Source organism: Vicugna pacos, chromosome 13, assembly GCF_048564905.1.
Source record: "Vicugna pacos chromosome 13, VicPac4, whole genome shotgun sequence".
Classification (NCBI taxonomy): Eukaryota; Metazoa; Chordata; class Mammalia; order Artiodactyla; family Camelidae; genus Vicugna; species Vicugna pacos.
In genome coordinates, this window is record NC_132999.1 from 19,362,136 (window position 1) to 19,377,809 (window position 15,674).

General features: G+C 40.2%; 2 protein-coding genes across 15 annotated transcripts in view; one reads left to right on the plus strand and one right to left on the minus strand.

Moving 5' to 3' along the window:
* The window catches only part of JAK1 (Janus kinase 1), a 210,039-nt gene extending 202,571 nt beyond the window's left edge, over positions 1 to 7,468 (plus strand). For all 13 annotated transcript variants that reach the window (XM_072974293.1, XM_072974291.1, XM_072974298.1 and 10 more), the window contains 8 exons: positions 1,062 to 1,212; positions 1,313 to 1,407; positions 2,414 to 2,606; positions 3,336 to 3,460; positions 3,834 to 4,006; positions 4,952 to 5,069; positions 5,287 to 5,397; positions 6,046 to 7,468. In XM_072974293.1, coding sequence (XP_072830394.1) covers positions 1,062 to 1,212; positions 1,313 to 1,407; positions 2,414 to 2,606; positions 3,336 to 3,460; positions 3,834 to 4,006; positions 4,952 to 5,069; positions 5,287 to 5,397; positions 6,046 to 6,141 — 1,062 coding nt within the window. In that variant the 3' untranslated portion in view covers positions 6,142 to 7,468. The remainder of the gene's footprint in view (positions 1 to 1,061; positions 1,213 to 1,312; positions 1,408 to 2,413; positions 2,607 to 3,335; positions 3,461 to 3,833; positions 4,007 to 4,951; positions 5,070 to 5,286; positions 5,398 to 6,045) is intronic.
* RAVER2 (ribonucleoprotein, PTB binding 2) overlaps positions 7,465 to 15,674 on the minus strand; it is a 97,372-nt gene continuing 89,162 nt past the window's right edge. For both annotated transcript variants that reach the window (XM_015240196.3, XM_072974299.1), the window contains exon 12: positions 7,465 to 9,427. In XM_015240196.3, the coding sequence (XP_015095682.2) occupies positions 9,281 to 9,427 (147 nt within the window). In that variant the 3' untranslated portion in view covers positions 7,465 to 9,280. The remainder of the gene's footprint in view (positions 9,428 to 15,674) is intronic.

Consider the following 15,674-nt stretch of genomic DNA (forward strand, 5'->3'; position numbering starts at 1 on the left):
AGCCTGAGTTTTTGGGAGTCATTTTATTTTTAACTTCCTTGGAAACAAAACAGTATACCCTTTGCTGTCAGTCACTGTTTGTTGAGTGCCTTCTGTGTACCCTGGGCTGAGCAACATGCAGAGATGGTGTAAGGAAGGGTCTGTCCCTTTGATAAAAGAGAGCCCCCATCTCCTCCCAAGTCGGTGGGTTGGGCGGCCCTTCCACCGGGCTGCCCTGGAGGCTGGAAGGGTGAGACACTCCGATAGTGGGGGCAGCTTCTTAAATCCAGCCTAGAATGTAGTGATTCCACTTTGTTTTTTAAAGTATTAACCCCATTGGTGAGAATCTGGAAAATACAGGGAACTATTAAAAAAAAAAAAAAAGAAGTATTACTCACTATATTCTGGGCACTGCGACTACTGCTTAACGCTTTAGCATGTTGTCTTCCAGTCTGTTAGTCTCTCTTCTTAAACAAAATTGGAATCGTGCTAGATACAGTTACATGTGCTGTATTTTTTCATTTAATGTAGTGGGTACTTTCCTGTATGATTAAATAAGTCTTAACATTTGTACTAATTTAAGGTAAGAGTTCGCTGTTTGATTAAACTCTAATTTAACTAATTTTATATTTAGCATTCAGGATGTTTTCAAATTTGTAATGTTCTATTTTTATTCCGCAAGGAATATCTTTAAACATTAATGTTTATATCTGACTTATTTCTGAGTCATTCAATAATTGGAATTAATGAGTCAAAGGGTTTGAAGAATCAGAAGATTTCTGTACATGTTGCCAAATAGTATTCCAGAAGGTTGCGTGACTTCACTGGAATACAGCTTTCGGAACTGGGCGGTTACACCGCCCGTCTTCCTTAAATCTAGATTATTTTAGTATCAGGACTGAGGTTTCCCACAGCTGGAAAAAGGCAGTGGCATGCACACACGTTTATAAAGTCTACCTTTAAGAAGAGCTGTTGGGAATTAAATTAGGGATTGTTAGGGAGCTCTTTCTGACCTGGGGCTAAGACTTTTGGGGGTTGGGAGGGTTCCTTTGGTTTCTTCTACGTGGTTCTTTTCTTTACAGAAAGAGAGGTTCTACGAAAGCCGGTGCAGGCCAGTGACACCGTCTTGTAAGGAGCTGGCTGACCTTATGACCCGCTGCATGAACTACGACCCCAACCAGAGACCGTTCTTCCGAGCCATCATGAGAGACATCAACAAGCTGGAGGAGCAGAGTAAGTCTCCGCTCGTGCTGCCTCGCCCTGAGCAGCCCGAGCCGGGAGCCCGTGAGGGCCACTCCCTGCCTTTCACATGTCTTCTCTTCTCTTCTGTTAGATCCAGACATCGTATCAGAAAAAAAGCCGGCAACCGAAGTGGATCCCACACATTTTGAAAAGCGGTTCTTAAAGAGGATCCGTGACTTGGGAGAGGCAAGTTTCATTCGAGTCCCTGCTCGCCCCTCACCTCTCTGGACATCCAGAGCTGCTCTCTGTTCTCTCATTTCTGGTCCAAGTTGATCAGAGAAAGCCTCTTCCTGTGTTTTCTTTGGGCCACTGACATCACAGGGGATTGTGTGTGTCTCCACCTGACGCTCACACGGTGACGGCGTGCATTGCACCCGTCTCCACGCACAGGACATCGTCAGCCCCTCCAGAGACTCGGTTTTTCTCTAAGGGCCGGAAGAGAATAGAAAGGGGGAGATTTGGGGACATCTGTACGTATCTCTGACTTTTCTGGGAATATATATCCCGTGGGGTTGCTTAAATGAGGGATGGGTTTCCTACATAAAACACCAAAATAGAAGGCTAGCTTTCCCTTTGGACTTGGAATGGCAGTTTTCTAACAGGACATGTGACTAGAGAAGCTACTGGAATTGGCATCTTCATAGGTTGTCATTAAGTAAACAAAGATTTTGTCCCACCTGGAGTACCTGTCACGTACCAAGGCCATGTGCTGAGCACCTACAGCTCAGCGTTTTTGCTTCCTCACAACCCCCCTAGGGGTTCATCACCACTGTGTGCACTGAGCACCTCTGGTGCGCGCTCGGACGCCTAGGTGACTGGGCCCGCGTCACTCTCAAGTAGCTTAGCTGGGATCGGACCCACATCTTCTAAAGACGCCTCACACCATGCTCTTCGCAGCTACGTTGTGGGGCTTCCCCTGGAGCGTGGGCCCAGGGCTGTCCTGCGTGTCCAGAAATAACCTTCACTGCTGTTTGGGTTACATTTTCACGGAAGCTGGGATTGACATCACTTGATACTTTTGTCACAGCTTAGTAGTAGAAGGGGTGGCAGGTGAGCCGAGGGAGGAAGGACTGTGACCAGGCCGTGTCGGCCTTCAGGGGAGCGGCCCGAGGAGCACGCCTCGTCTCGGAAGTGTGTCCCTGCGGCACAGGCTGGGGCTGCCCTGATCAAGCACGTGCATCTTTCCCTCCAGGGCCACTTCGGGAAGGTTGAGCTCTGCAGATACGACCCCGAGGGGGACAATACAGGGGAGCAGGTGGCTGTCAAATCTCTGAAGCCTGAGAGCGGAGGGAACCACATAGCTGATCTGAAGAAGGAAATCGAAATCTTAAGAAACCTTTATCACGAGAACATTGTGAAGTACAAAGGCATCTGCACCGAGGACGGTACGTTGCGCACAGGCGGGCTGGTTTAGAGACGTAGTGACTGCCTGGGGTCCTGAAGGCCGGTGCTGAGCAGGCAGTACCCTCGCCTTCTCTGGGCCGCCTGAGCACGCCAGCTGAGGGCCCCCAGGGGCCTGGGCTTCGGAGGCGTACGCACCGTCAGATCCCTCAGCAGAGCTTCCAGGAAAGGGGATGATTCCAGCATTGCCTCTCCCGGCTGCTCCCACACCCACGCTGGGGCCTGGACTTCGCCTGTCCTGAGACCCGCACAGTCGGGCCCTGAGGCCAGGTGAAGCTGACCCCCCCGCTCCCCTCCTTGCCCTGCTCTCCTGCTCCAGCACGAGCCGGGGTATTTCGTTTCCTAGTTGTCTAAATCAAGGTGGCAAGTAGTACTTACTGAGAAGTGTTATCTTTTACAAGCCGGTCCAATAGTTGGGGATTGTACTTTAAAATTGGTGGTGAAATGACATGGCTCATAATTTTAAAAAATCATTTGCCTAGCGGTTTGCAGAACACGGAGGTGTCTCAGTGCGTGCTGGCGGCCCTGGGGTGGGTGCACAAGCGTAAGGATCCCGAGGCTCTGGGGCCTGAGAGGTTCGGGGACCTGCCTGTGATGCAGGGGCAAAGCTGAAGCCAGTTCAGGTGCCATGACTCCAGATCGTGTGCCCTTTACTCTCACACAGTTCCTTCATCTGGCAGCCTCGTACTGATAGGTGTTTTTTCCCTGAACAGGAGGAAATGGTATTAAGCTCATCATGGAATTTCTGCCTTCGGGAAGCCTTAAGGAATATCTTCCAAAGAATAAGAACAAAATTAACCTCAAACAGCAGTTAAAATATGCTGTTCAGATTTGCAAGGTAAAAAGAAAAAAGAGACAGCACGGTAAAGGTGAAACAAATCCGGCACTCTGTCCTGGGTGATGGGTTTGTAACTAGGCTGCAAGTGGGAAACTTTCCAATAATTGTGCTACGTTTGTCTTGCTCTACATGATTTGCGTGAAAAGATTAGTCTCTGTTAAGAAAGTGAACTGATTTGTTAATACGGCTACTTTAATGTGTATTTCTTTAAATTAGGTGGTCTTACTATTTTTGCATAAAAGTAAAAATCAAAAAAAAATTCAGTGATACGTGAATGAAATGACATTTGTGTTTTTTTGTTATGAAACGATAGCTACAAAATCCAGCCTGGGCTGGTTGCAGCAGCGCGCTCTCCCTTACTTCTCTTCCTCAGGGGATGGACTACCTGGGTTCTCGGCAGTACGTCCACCGGGACTTAGCAGCAAGAAATGTCCTTGTTGAGAGTGAACACCAAGTGAAAATTGGAGACTTCGGTCTGACCAAAGCAATTGAAACTGATAAGGAGTATTACACCGTCAAGGACGACCGGGACAGCCCTGTGTTCTGGTAACTGAATCAAACGGATTTCATCAGCACTTCGTAGGGTTTCCACTGTTGTGACAGGCCCTTTCCTAGCTATGTTAATGTCTCTTACTAGTCAAGATTAGAAAGACTTAGGATTTTTGGAATTTACTCCTTACGCAAATAGGTATCAAGGTCCTAGCCTGTAACAAGTACTAGAGACGTGGCGGTGAACAAGACGGCTGAGTCAAGGATTTACTGGGGGAGGCAGCCACTTCTGTGATTCCGTAACTGTAGAAGGGTTCGGGCTTGGTTTTCTGGAAGTTCTGTTAAGATAAGGCCTTAAAGGATTCCTGGGGGTTAGTAAAGATGGTGAGGAGGCGGCACGTGTGACAGCAAGAAGGGGACAGAGCAGGGGCTGTCCCAAGAACTGAAATCAGCCTCGTGTGGCCGCATCGTGAAGGGAGGTCTCGGGCGTTGCCGAGTTACAGAGCGAGGGCTCTGTCCCAAGAGCTTTGGGATGCTGTTGGGGGATTAAGGGCAGGGACAAAGGAGAGGAGCAAGATGGGAGTCCAGTTCGGCCAGAGCCAGTGATGGTATGACCTCGGACAGTGATAGTGGTGTTTAGGAGAACGGCTATGGAGGTGCCTCAATTTCTGGCTCAGGCAATTGGATATCATTCACCAAAACAGCTGACTTTGGAAGAGGACTGAACAGTGAGGTCACTGCCGCTCCCTCCCCATGGAGGAATGAGAGCACGGGCTTGTCTTACTGGTGTTTGGGAGCAGGTATGTGCTACGGGGGGCCCAGAGTGGGTACTGAACTGTGTGTCAGGTGTGCCCCACAGGCGACGAACACATAACACTCTCACATGTCTTAGAATATTAAATTCTAAGAAACACCAGAGAGCTGATGTTTCTGAGTTACTCTGTCATGTTTTTTGGAATACGCTTTCCAGGAAGTGAAGTTTTATGTTCTGCTTTCTTTCAGGTATGCTCCAGAATGTTTAATTCAGTGTAAATTTTACATCGCCTCTGATGTCTGGTCCTTTGGAGTGACTCTGCACGAGCTGCTTACTTACTGTGATTCAGACTCCAGTCCCATGGCAGTAAGTCTTACTTGTCTGTCGTTACAATCTAGCATCCAATGAAAACGTGTCCATCCCTCTGCTTTGTAAGTGTTGTTCTTAAGTGGGGCCCAATCAGTGTGTTCAAATGGAAAGGTAAAATTTCTAGAATTAATGGGAAATTAAATCAAAGTCCAAGACACTTTTCCTTAATATATGTGTAAAGTAAAGTATTCTGTTTGGTTTTATTTTTACATAGTTGTTCCTGAAAATGATAGGCCCAACTCATGGCCAGATGACGGTAACAAGACTTGTGAATACATTGAAAGAAGGAAAACGTTTGCCTTGTCCACCTAACTGTCCAGAAGAGGTATTTATGGGCCATTTCACAGTAATAAAACAACTTATTTTTAATGTTTTCACCACTTGAGTTATCCAGCATCCGACTGGAGTGGGGGAGCAGGAAGTGGTAGAATACTTCCAGACAGTTTTCTGAAGCTGAATTTCAGATAAGAAAATCATGACAGCCACCAGTTACACTTAAAGCAAGGGATTCCCTTCAAAAGCAGGCACACCCTAAGGAGCGTGTTTTGCGGTAGCCGTACCATGACAGACACACACAGGTGCATGTGTGTGTTTCATCTCACTTCTCCACAGCATTTCTCTGTGAATTGAGCCTTTAAGACTAAATTTAGACTATTTAAGATGTACTGAAGCGTGCAGGAGCTGAAGAATTAAGCAGCCAGTGAGGAGATTTCAGTCTAAACTGAGCTATCACGTCATTATCTGGATTTTTTCTGAAGGTCAATTAACTTATGAGCTTCCCAAATATAGAAAATGTGACAACCATAGTTCATAAATAATAATTTCATATTTTCAATTACTCAGATACTCTTGTTTTCTAGTCTTACTCATTAAGGAAAATCATTTACATTTCCAAAATTATTTTCTTGATCTTTCTGTAATTATTTTTTAAAAAGTTTCCAAATCTAATGTTTAGTTTTTTTTCTTTCTACAGGTTTATCAACTCATGAGAAAATGCTGGGAATTCCAACCATCTAATCGGACAACCTTTCAAAACCTTATTGAAGGATTTGAAGCACTTTTAAAATAAGCAGCATGTATAACATTTAAATTCTACTCTGTAAAAGTTCTCTCCCCAGCCAATAGCCAAGCCATTTTTAAAAAATTTGTTTTTAATGGAAAAAGTTTGTATTCTGCCTAAAATGATACTTGGGTACGTATCCATGTGTAAGGCACACTGTAGTGCTTAATATGCGAAAGTACTTCCTTTAAATTTGGCACCAGTAAAACACTGACAAATAATAACAACCAAAATATTAGAAAGCACTTAAGCACTCCTCCTTTTGGGAAGAATACACCACTGTTTCGTCTGGTTAATTTACTTACCATCACCCTTGAGTACCAGAGGAGGAGTTTCCAAAATAAGAGGAGCTTGACAAAGTCATCTCAACCTAATTTTTGTTAGCTGCCAGTTTATCTGAAATCTTTTTTTGGCACATAAAGATTGATGGACTTAGCCGACACTCTTAACATGCCCTCAAATTTCAGCATCTACAGTGATAGACAAAGCATTCTTGAAATACTAGGTATCAGTTAGTATACTCTTGTTTCTCTACAAAGATGAGTGTATTCCTGTCAACAGTAGGACATAAACTGAGTTGTTTCTGCAATGGCTTAGCCCCTGTCCCCTTGGGTGACCAGTGGTACCTATTTTAGAAACCGGTCACAGCCAGGGGGACAGGTATGGAATACTTTGCTGCATGATGTTACTTCTCGAGAACTAAGCCTGTGCCAGTGCTTTCCTAAACATACACCTTTAGTCAGGATTGACTCCAAGAACCTGGATGCTCTTACACATGCTTTTCAGAAATGTCCAGGTAATGTACATTCTTTTATAACTCTACCACTTCGGGGCAAGCTGTTCCAGCATTGATGTCGGATACTGAATGTCAGAATATATATATATACCACATACATTGCACTGTTCTTAGTGTTTCAGTACTTACCATCCATCTGCAAGAGTCGATCACTATTTTGACTGCCACCTTACGTTGTAAAACTTGAAAGACCGACCCATCTGGAAGCACTATGGAATTCAGGATCCACTAGACGGTTGCCGGTTTGCTTGGAGGTAGCTGGGTAATCAAAAATGTAAAATCTCTGATTCAATGTGAACCATACGATCTTTTTTGACCAAGAGTCTGCATCAATGCTGTGTAGCATTTGTTTTGGTATCATTACTTTTCCCCTTTTGAGCTTGAAAGAGGTCTGTATTGATTCAATGGCAACAATAAACTTTGCCATTTAAATCTTTCCAATAACCTTACATCACTAAGGTCTCTCTCTGTGTCAAACCTGTGGCCACTCTATATGCACTTTGTTTACTCTTTATACAAATAAATATACTAGACACTTCACATGCATATGCCTTTTAATATTAAGATTCATTTTCAAAGCATTTCAAACAGTTTGTTTACATAGAAAAATAACAGTATAGACTATGGCTGGGGGGTGGGGGTAATGGTCCTTATTACTGACACCACTTAATTTGTACTTATCTGTCTTTCAGTTCTTCCAACCTCTTCCTGCTTCCCTTTCTTCTATTTGTACTGTTGTAGAGGTGTGACAAAGCATTGAAGAGGCTAATGCAACAGGAAAAAGGGAAGAAGTGCAGAGCATGGAGAATCCATTATTGAGCTGCTGAGTCAGAATTGATTGATGCCTGTCCTGATCAGTTATTTATGGGTAGTATACTTACTAGAAATGCTCTTAACTTTCTAGCTGTCATTGCCAATAGAAGCTAATATATGCAATAAATTAGACCAAGTAAAACTCTTCACAAATCATACCATATGTACCAATTTTTAACTTCATAATTAATTTTTAACTTCATAATTAAAACAGGAGAGATACTTTCTATCATAATTACAAGATATTTAATGATCTGATTTCAAAAAGACTCTGATCACTGAGATTGCCTAAACTCCACATCATCAATTACAGTCTCGTAACAAGGAACAAACTTACAAATGTCTAGATGGCAAAAGGGTTTCTCATGCATTTAATACCAAGCTCTTCAGGAAATGGTGATGTCAAAAGTTGTATGCAACAGTAAATTGGGTTAAATAGCTGATAATTTTTCAGCCTAATACACTGCAAAAGAACAAGAGACAAAGCAGAGAATGAAGTATAGCTTGTTTCCTCAAAATGGTTATTAATACTGTTCCTTCCATAAGACTTCAGGAAGGGCAGAATTGCTGCTTTACTGTATTATGGAACTAGGGCATTTGATGACCAAAATATACCCTGTTCTAGTAATCAGATCATCACTGGTCTGTGCTGTGAAGTATGACACAGAAACCTATGTTCCTTGCCACTTACAAATTTTGTAGGTGAAGTAAAGGATTAGAGAATTAACGGTATTATATCAGGAGTCATTGAACTTTATAAAGGGCCAAATAATTTTCAAGTCAGTTTTTTCCCCTCTAACATTTAAAAATGTAAACCTCATTCTTAGCTTGCAGGCAGTACAAAAACAGGTGGAGGACTCAATTTGACTGCAGGGAGTTAGTTGTTTGGCAACCCCTGAAATTAGATCAAAGCTACTTTTCTTAAAATGTCTTGTTTCTAAGAAAAGGTATAAATGGTAAATAACAAGTAAAGCATCTGTAGTAGTGTATATCTTATATGTCACTATCACCGTGTTTCAGTTTAATTTTGCATGACTTGTATGGGGCTAATAATTTTGTCTGCATGTAGAGCATCTTTATAACATTACTATCACGGTATTTTGTACTTGCGCTCTTGTAGTTCTAGGGAAAGTAAACTGAAATGTACAATGGCTTATTGAAAACTCATTCTAAGGCTCGGGAAATAAGAACATTTCCCATTTATTGCTTCAAACTTTAATATATGGTGTCAAAATTATTCCCACTCCTAAACAAGGAGTATTGGAACATATATTAATTTCTCCAATGGACTATGTAAGTTAATATCAGATTAAGATACATCTAATGCTAGTGGAAAATGTCCTCAATTGATGTCTCTTCTTATTGCTACTTATTTTTTTTTTTAAATTTGGCAATTCTGCCTGCTGCACAGCAGAGTTCCTTGTGGGAAGTTTTTAACCCGTATTTAAAGGATATGGCTAGTCTGAATGTAGTTAAGGCAGCGATGAACAGCAGAGATACTGCAAAGAACCCTAGGAGGTTTTAAGGAGAGAACTTAACTCAGTACACTCGCTTCTTTTTTAAGTAGGTTTCCATGTAATGTGCTCCTGTGCCCTGAGAATGCTGGTCAACAAATTCCAATGAACCGCCTTCTGGGGCAGAGACAAGATACGACGAGCCACGCTTTTCATTTCTTAAAGATGACACCTATTAGAAAAAGAAATCATAACTAATGCTAAAATCTAAATTAAAATTTGTTTATTATATAAGAAAAGCAATTCTACTTGCAGTTTGGTGTAAAAACAGAATAACAGGATAAATAACAAAGCTATTCAAAAAATTACACAAAAATTGCTGTATCAAAATCACTTGTGGAACTTCCTCTTTCCACCATTCCCTACATTTTAGGGAAAGACAAAAAGTGACATTTTAGTTGCTTCTGCCGTTTGTACCTAGTTAAATCCCACTGAATCAGAATACCAACACAGAATACCAGTACTCTTCTGAGGAAGGACAGTGGGCTAAGGAATTGAACTGCATGTCAGATTACATGTTAAGTTCATCTAGTGATAAAAGACTAGAGATAAAAGACAAGAGAATAAACTAGTAGGTGCAGAAACCAGCAAATGATGTCAAGAATAATACAATGATACATTCTAGAGAGCAACATGAACTCTAACTTTAGTCTATAATATAATCAGCTGGAAAGCTTGTTAAAAAGCAAGTTTCCAGGCTGTCTCTCAGATATTCTAATTCAGAAGTGTTTATGATAAGGGACAAAATGTTCTTCACAAGTAGTCAGTTATCACTACAGTACATCAGATTGTAGCACAACCTCCTGACCACCTAAAATCCTTCTTAGTTTTAGGTTTCACAATACTATGTGTGACAAGCTTACTGAAGCGGAATTCTGTAACTTAATATACAAGAATGTAGAAGTGACTCATAAGGAAAGCTTCCAGCATTGCAGAAGAGCCTTCTTGTATTACAATTAAAATTATGATTGAAGTTGAACCCCATTTTAAGTTGGTTAAAAACAAAGGGGACAGATGATGAATCTATCCTTGTAGATAAAGCAATTCTCAATTATTCATGTTAAGGATAAGGAGGAGACAATCAAGATGGTGACCAAGTTGACTCCAGAGTTCCCCTCCTCCCAGGGACATGCCAAATGTACAGATAACATACAAAACAATTGCCTCTAAAAGAGGTCCAGAAACTAGCCGAGCAGCTCCTATACACTGGACAAATGAGAAAATACCCACATCAAAATATGGTAAGAAAGGCTAAGATACAATCCCCATAAACAGCGTAGTACCATACATCAGAAGGGAACTCCCAGCACTGCGGGGTGAAGGGTTTGGACCCTACATCCAGTATCCCAACTTTTAAGGCTCCCAAAACACCTACCTCTGAAAGCCAACAGAGCTTGTATTCATGAGAGCCAGAAGAGTGTAGAAAATAAGCATTCTTTGGGGCACACAGCACTCATGTGGCTATCCCCTCAGGGCAGGCAAAAAGCACCCATCTCTCTCAGTCTTCCTCTGAAAGAGGTGTTTATCTGCATACTTCAAAATCTGCTGCCCGAGAGCCAGGTGCAAGGGCAAGTGCAATCTTCCTCAGACTGGGGAAGCTGCAGGACGCCTCTCCCACCTTCTTCCAGCCCTGTCTAATCACTAGTATCTACCTGGAGGGCCTTGTAGGGATGTGTCTATGCCATGTCTCTTAAGTCTGACACCCAAGGAATGGTCTGTGGATCGCCTAGCTCTGATAGCCAGTGGGGCCTACATTCAAGAATTCCACAGGACTATAGCAAACAAAAAATTCTTAATGAGTGCAGGAGCACTCCTCCCAACCCCCTAGTGACTATACACCTGTGCTCAGCCCAGAGGGAGCAGGCAAAAATGTCCATTTTTAACTTGGAAGGGGCTTAATACATACTTTCCCAGCTGCTGCCTGAGGGTCCAGAGTAATCAGTCTGCATCAAGGTGCTAACTGCAGCCTCCCCCCACCCCATCCTGTGCCTTTGGATACTCAGATGGAACACACTGTCAACTACTGGAAGCTACTAAGAGCCAAAAAGGAGGCTCAGGCTATTACAAACGATTGAGAATAACAACGCTTAGACCGGGCTGAATGACAAGGTCCATCATCTACCGAGACTATTTGTTCAAGACTGGAAGAAGTTGCTATTTTATCAAATGCATAAGACACTAATAAAGGAAATGAAGCAAAAAGATACGTTCCAAACAAAAGGACAAGGTAAATATCCAGAACAGATCTTAATGAAACAAATATTAAGTGACTTACCTGAGAGAGAGTTCAATATAATAGTCAAAAAAATGCTCACCAAGGTCAGGAGAGCAAGCATGAACAAAGAATTTCAATTGAAATAGAAAATATTAAAAATTACCAAATAGAAATCACAAAACTGAGGGATATAAGTGAACTGAAAAATTTAGAAGAGTCCAACAGCAGACTAGATCAACCAGAAGAAAGGATCAGCAAACTCAAAGGTAAGTCGATGGAATTCATCCCATCAGAGTTGCATAAAGGAAAAATAAAAAGAGTGAAGACAGCTTAAGGGACCTATGGGACACCATCAAATTGATCAATACACACATTATAAAGATCCCAGAAGGAAAAGAGAAAGGGGCAGGAAAACTTTTCAAAGAATTAATGGCTGAAAACTTTCCTAATCTGAGGGAAAAAGCAGACATCCAATCCAGAAAAAGCCCAGAGAGTACCAAACAGGATGAATCCAAGAGATCCACAATGAGACAAATTATATTCAAAGTGCTGAAAGGAAAAAAAAAATTGCCTACTAAGAATATTCTACTTGGCAAAGCTGCCCTTCAAAACTGAAAACGTTTTCCAGACAAAAACTGAAGGAGTTAATCTCTAGCTCAGCCTTGTATAAAATGTTAAAGGCAGTTCTTCACACTGACATGGAAGGATGCTAATGAGTAACAGGAAAACATGTAAAAGTATAAAACCACCAGTAAAGATAAGTATATACTTAAATTCAGAAAACTCTAATAATGCTGATAAATTAATAATTCTAGTATGAAGGTCAAAAGACAAAAGTAAAAAAAATAATTATACAATCATTTGTAAATGAATATGCAATGTAAAAAGATGCAAATTGTGAGATCAAAGCAATGTGGAGGTTTGAGAGAGCTGTATGCATTTGAAGTTAATCAGCTTAACACAGACTATTATATATATAAGAAGTTTTACATAAGCCCCATAGTATCTACAAAGGAAAAGCCTAGAGTAGATATTTAAGAGAGAAAAGAATTTAACCAGAAAACAGTGAACAAAATAGCAATAATAAGTCCACAACTACATTACTTTAACCCACACCTACAATCAACTAATCTACATCAAGGGGGCAGGAATATACAATGGAGAAAAGACAGTCTCTTCAGTAAGTTGTACTAGGAAAAGTGGACAGCCACATATGAAACAATGAGATTAGAACATTCTCACAAACAAAAATAAACTCAAAATGGATCAGAGACCTACACATAAGAATGGAAACCATAAAACTCCTAAAAGAGAACATAGACAAAAATACCCTGACATAAATCAGCACTATTTTCTTGGATCAGTCTCCTAAGGCAAAAAATAAAAGCAAAAATAAACAAATGGGGTCTAATTAAACCTAAAAGCTTTCGCACAGTAAAGAAAACCATAGACAAAATGAACAGACAGCCTACTAAATGGGAGGAACTATTTGTGAGCGATGCGACTGACAAGAGTTTAATATTCAAAATAAACAAACAGCTCATACAACTCAATATCAAAACAACCCAATCAAAAAAAAAAAAAAAAAAAAGGGCAGTGACCTGATCAGACATTTTTCTGAAAAGACATACATATGGCTACCAGGCACATGAGAAGATGCTCAACATTGCTAATCATCGGAAATGCAAATCAAAACAACAATAAGCTCTCATCTCACAAAGGTCAGAATGGCTATCATCAAAAAGTCTACAAATAACAAATGGTGGAGAGGATGTAGAGAAAAGGTAACCCTTTTACACTGTTGGTGGGAATGTACATTGGTGCAGCTACTCTGGAAAACGGTATGGGGATTCCTCAAAAAACTAAAAAAGAACTACCACACAATTTAGCAATTTCACTCTTGGATATATACTGGGGAAAAAAAATCACCAAGTCAAAAAGTTACATACACCCCATTGTTCATCTCAGCATTATTTATAATAATAGCCAAGATATGGAAGCAACCCAAGTGCCCATCAACAGATGATTAGATTAACAAGATGGGTTTTATTCATACACAATGGAATATCAGCCATAAAAATAATGAAATGCTGCCATTTGCAGCAACAGGGATGGACCTAGAGAATACCATGATTAGTGAAATGAGAATGACAAATACTGCAAATCACTTATAAGTGGAATCTACAAAATAATACAAATGAATGTATATGCAACACACAGACTAACAGATACAGAAAACAAACTGTGGTTACCAAAGGGGATAGAAAAGGGGGGAGGTACAGGATTAGGGGTATGGGATTAACAGATACAAACCACTATGTATAAAATAGATAAGCAACAAGGATATACTGTGTAGCACAGGGAATTACAGCCATTATCTTGTAAAAGCCTGTGATGGAGTCTAATCTGCGAAAATACTGAATCACAATGCTGTACACTTGAAACTAACATAATATTGTAAGTCATCTATACTTCATTTAAAAAGAAATTTACAAATAACTTTAAATTGATTAAATTTAAATTCTGTCTATGTCTAAAGACAGAGTGGCTGAATGGATAAAATCAAAACCAAACTACATGTTGACTAAAAGACTCTCACCTAGTTTAAAGGACACACATAGATTGAAAGTGGAGGGATGAAAAAGATATTCTATACAAACGAAAACCAAAAGAAAGCAAGAGTAGCTATACTTATACAAAATAAACTAAGTCAAAAAATGTAATGAGACAAAGAAGGTCATTAAAAAATGTCAATTAATCAAAAGGATATAATAGTTGTAAGTATGAACCAAAATGGGAGCACCTAAATACATAAAGCAAGTATTAATTGGGAAGAGAGAAAAAGACAATATTACAGTATCAGGAGACTTCACTTTCAACAATGGATCATTTGGGCAGAAAATCAGTAAGGAAGCATTGGACTTAAACTACATGTTCAAGAAGATGGACCTAAAAGACAAAACAACATTTCATCCAAAAGCAACTGAGTACACATTCTTCTCAGGTGCACATGGAATATTCTCCAGGATAGATCATATGTTAGGCCACAAGTCCTAATAAAGTTAAGAAGATTGAAATCATATCTAGCATATTTTCCAACCACAATTGTATGAAACTAGAAATCAATTACAAGAAAACTGGAAAACTCACAAATATGTAGAGATTAAACAGCATGCTCCTGAACAACCAATGGGTCAAAGAAGAAATTAAAAAATACTCTGTGACAAATGAAAATGAAAACAAAACATAGTGAAACTTCTGGGATGCAGCAAAAGTCATTCTAAAAGGGAAGTTTACGGTGATACATGATGGAAAAAGATCTTCCTTTTTCCATCATGTATCTTTACACCTGGAGGAACTGGAAAGAGAAGAACAAACTAAGCTCCAGGCTAGCCAAAGGAAGGAAATAACAAAGATTAGAATGGAAATAAATGAAACAGACTAAAAAGAAAAGAAAAAACAATAAAACTAAGAGCTGATTTTTGAAAAGATAAACAAGATAGACAAATTTTAACTAGACTTACCAAGAAAAAAAGGGGACTGACATAAAAGTATAAATGAAACAGGAGACATTACAACTGATAACACAGAAATACAAAAGATCACAAAATCCACTGTGAATACGTATATGCCAACAAGTTGGATAACTCAGAAAAAGTGGGTAAATTCCTACAAACTATACAACCTATGAAGACTGAATCATGAGGAAACAGAAAATCTGAACAAATTCCTAGTAAGGAGATTGAAATAGTAATCAAAAACCTCTCAATGATTTAAAAAAAGAAGTCCAGGGACAGATGGCTTCACTGGTGAATGCTACAAAACATTTAAAGAATAATTAATACCAAACCTTCTCAATATCTTCCAAAAATAGGAAAGGAAAGAACACTTCCAAACTCATTTTGCAAGGCCAGCTTTACCTTGATACCAAAGACATCTGGTATACCACGACTGACAAAAACATTACAAGAAAGAAAATTATAGGCCTATATCCCTGATGAACACAGATGCAAAAATCCTCACAAAATATCAGCAAACTGAATTCAACATGAGAAGGATCAAACACCATGATCAAATGGGATTTACTCCAGTGGTACATGGATGGTTCAATAGCCACAAATCAATAAATGTGATATATACCACATTAACAAGATAAAAGATAAAAACTGATCTCAATAGAAGCAGAAAAAGCATTTGACAAAAT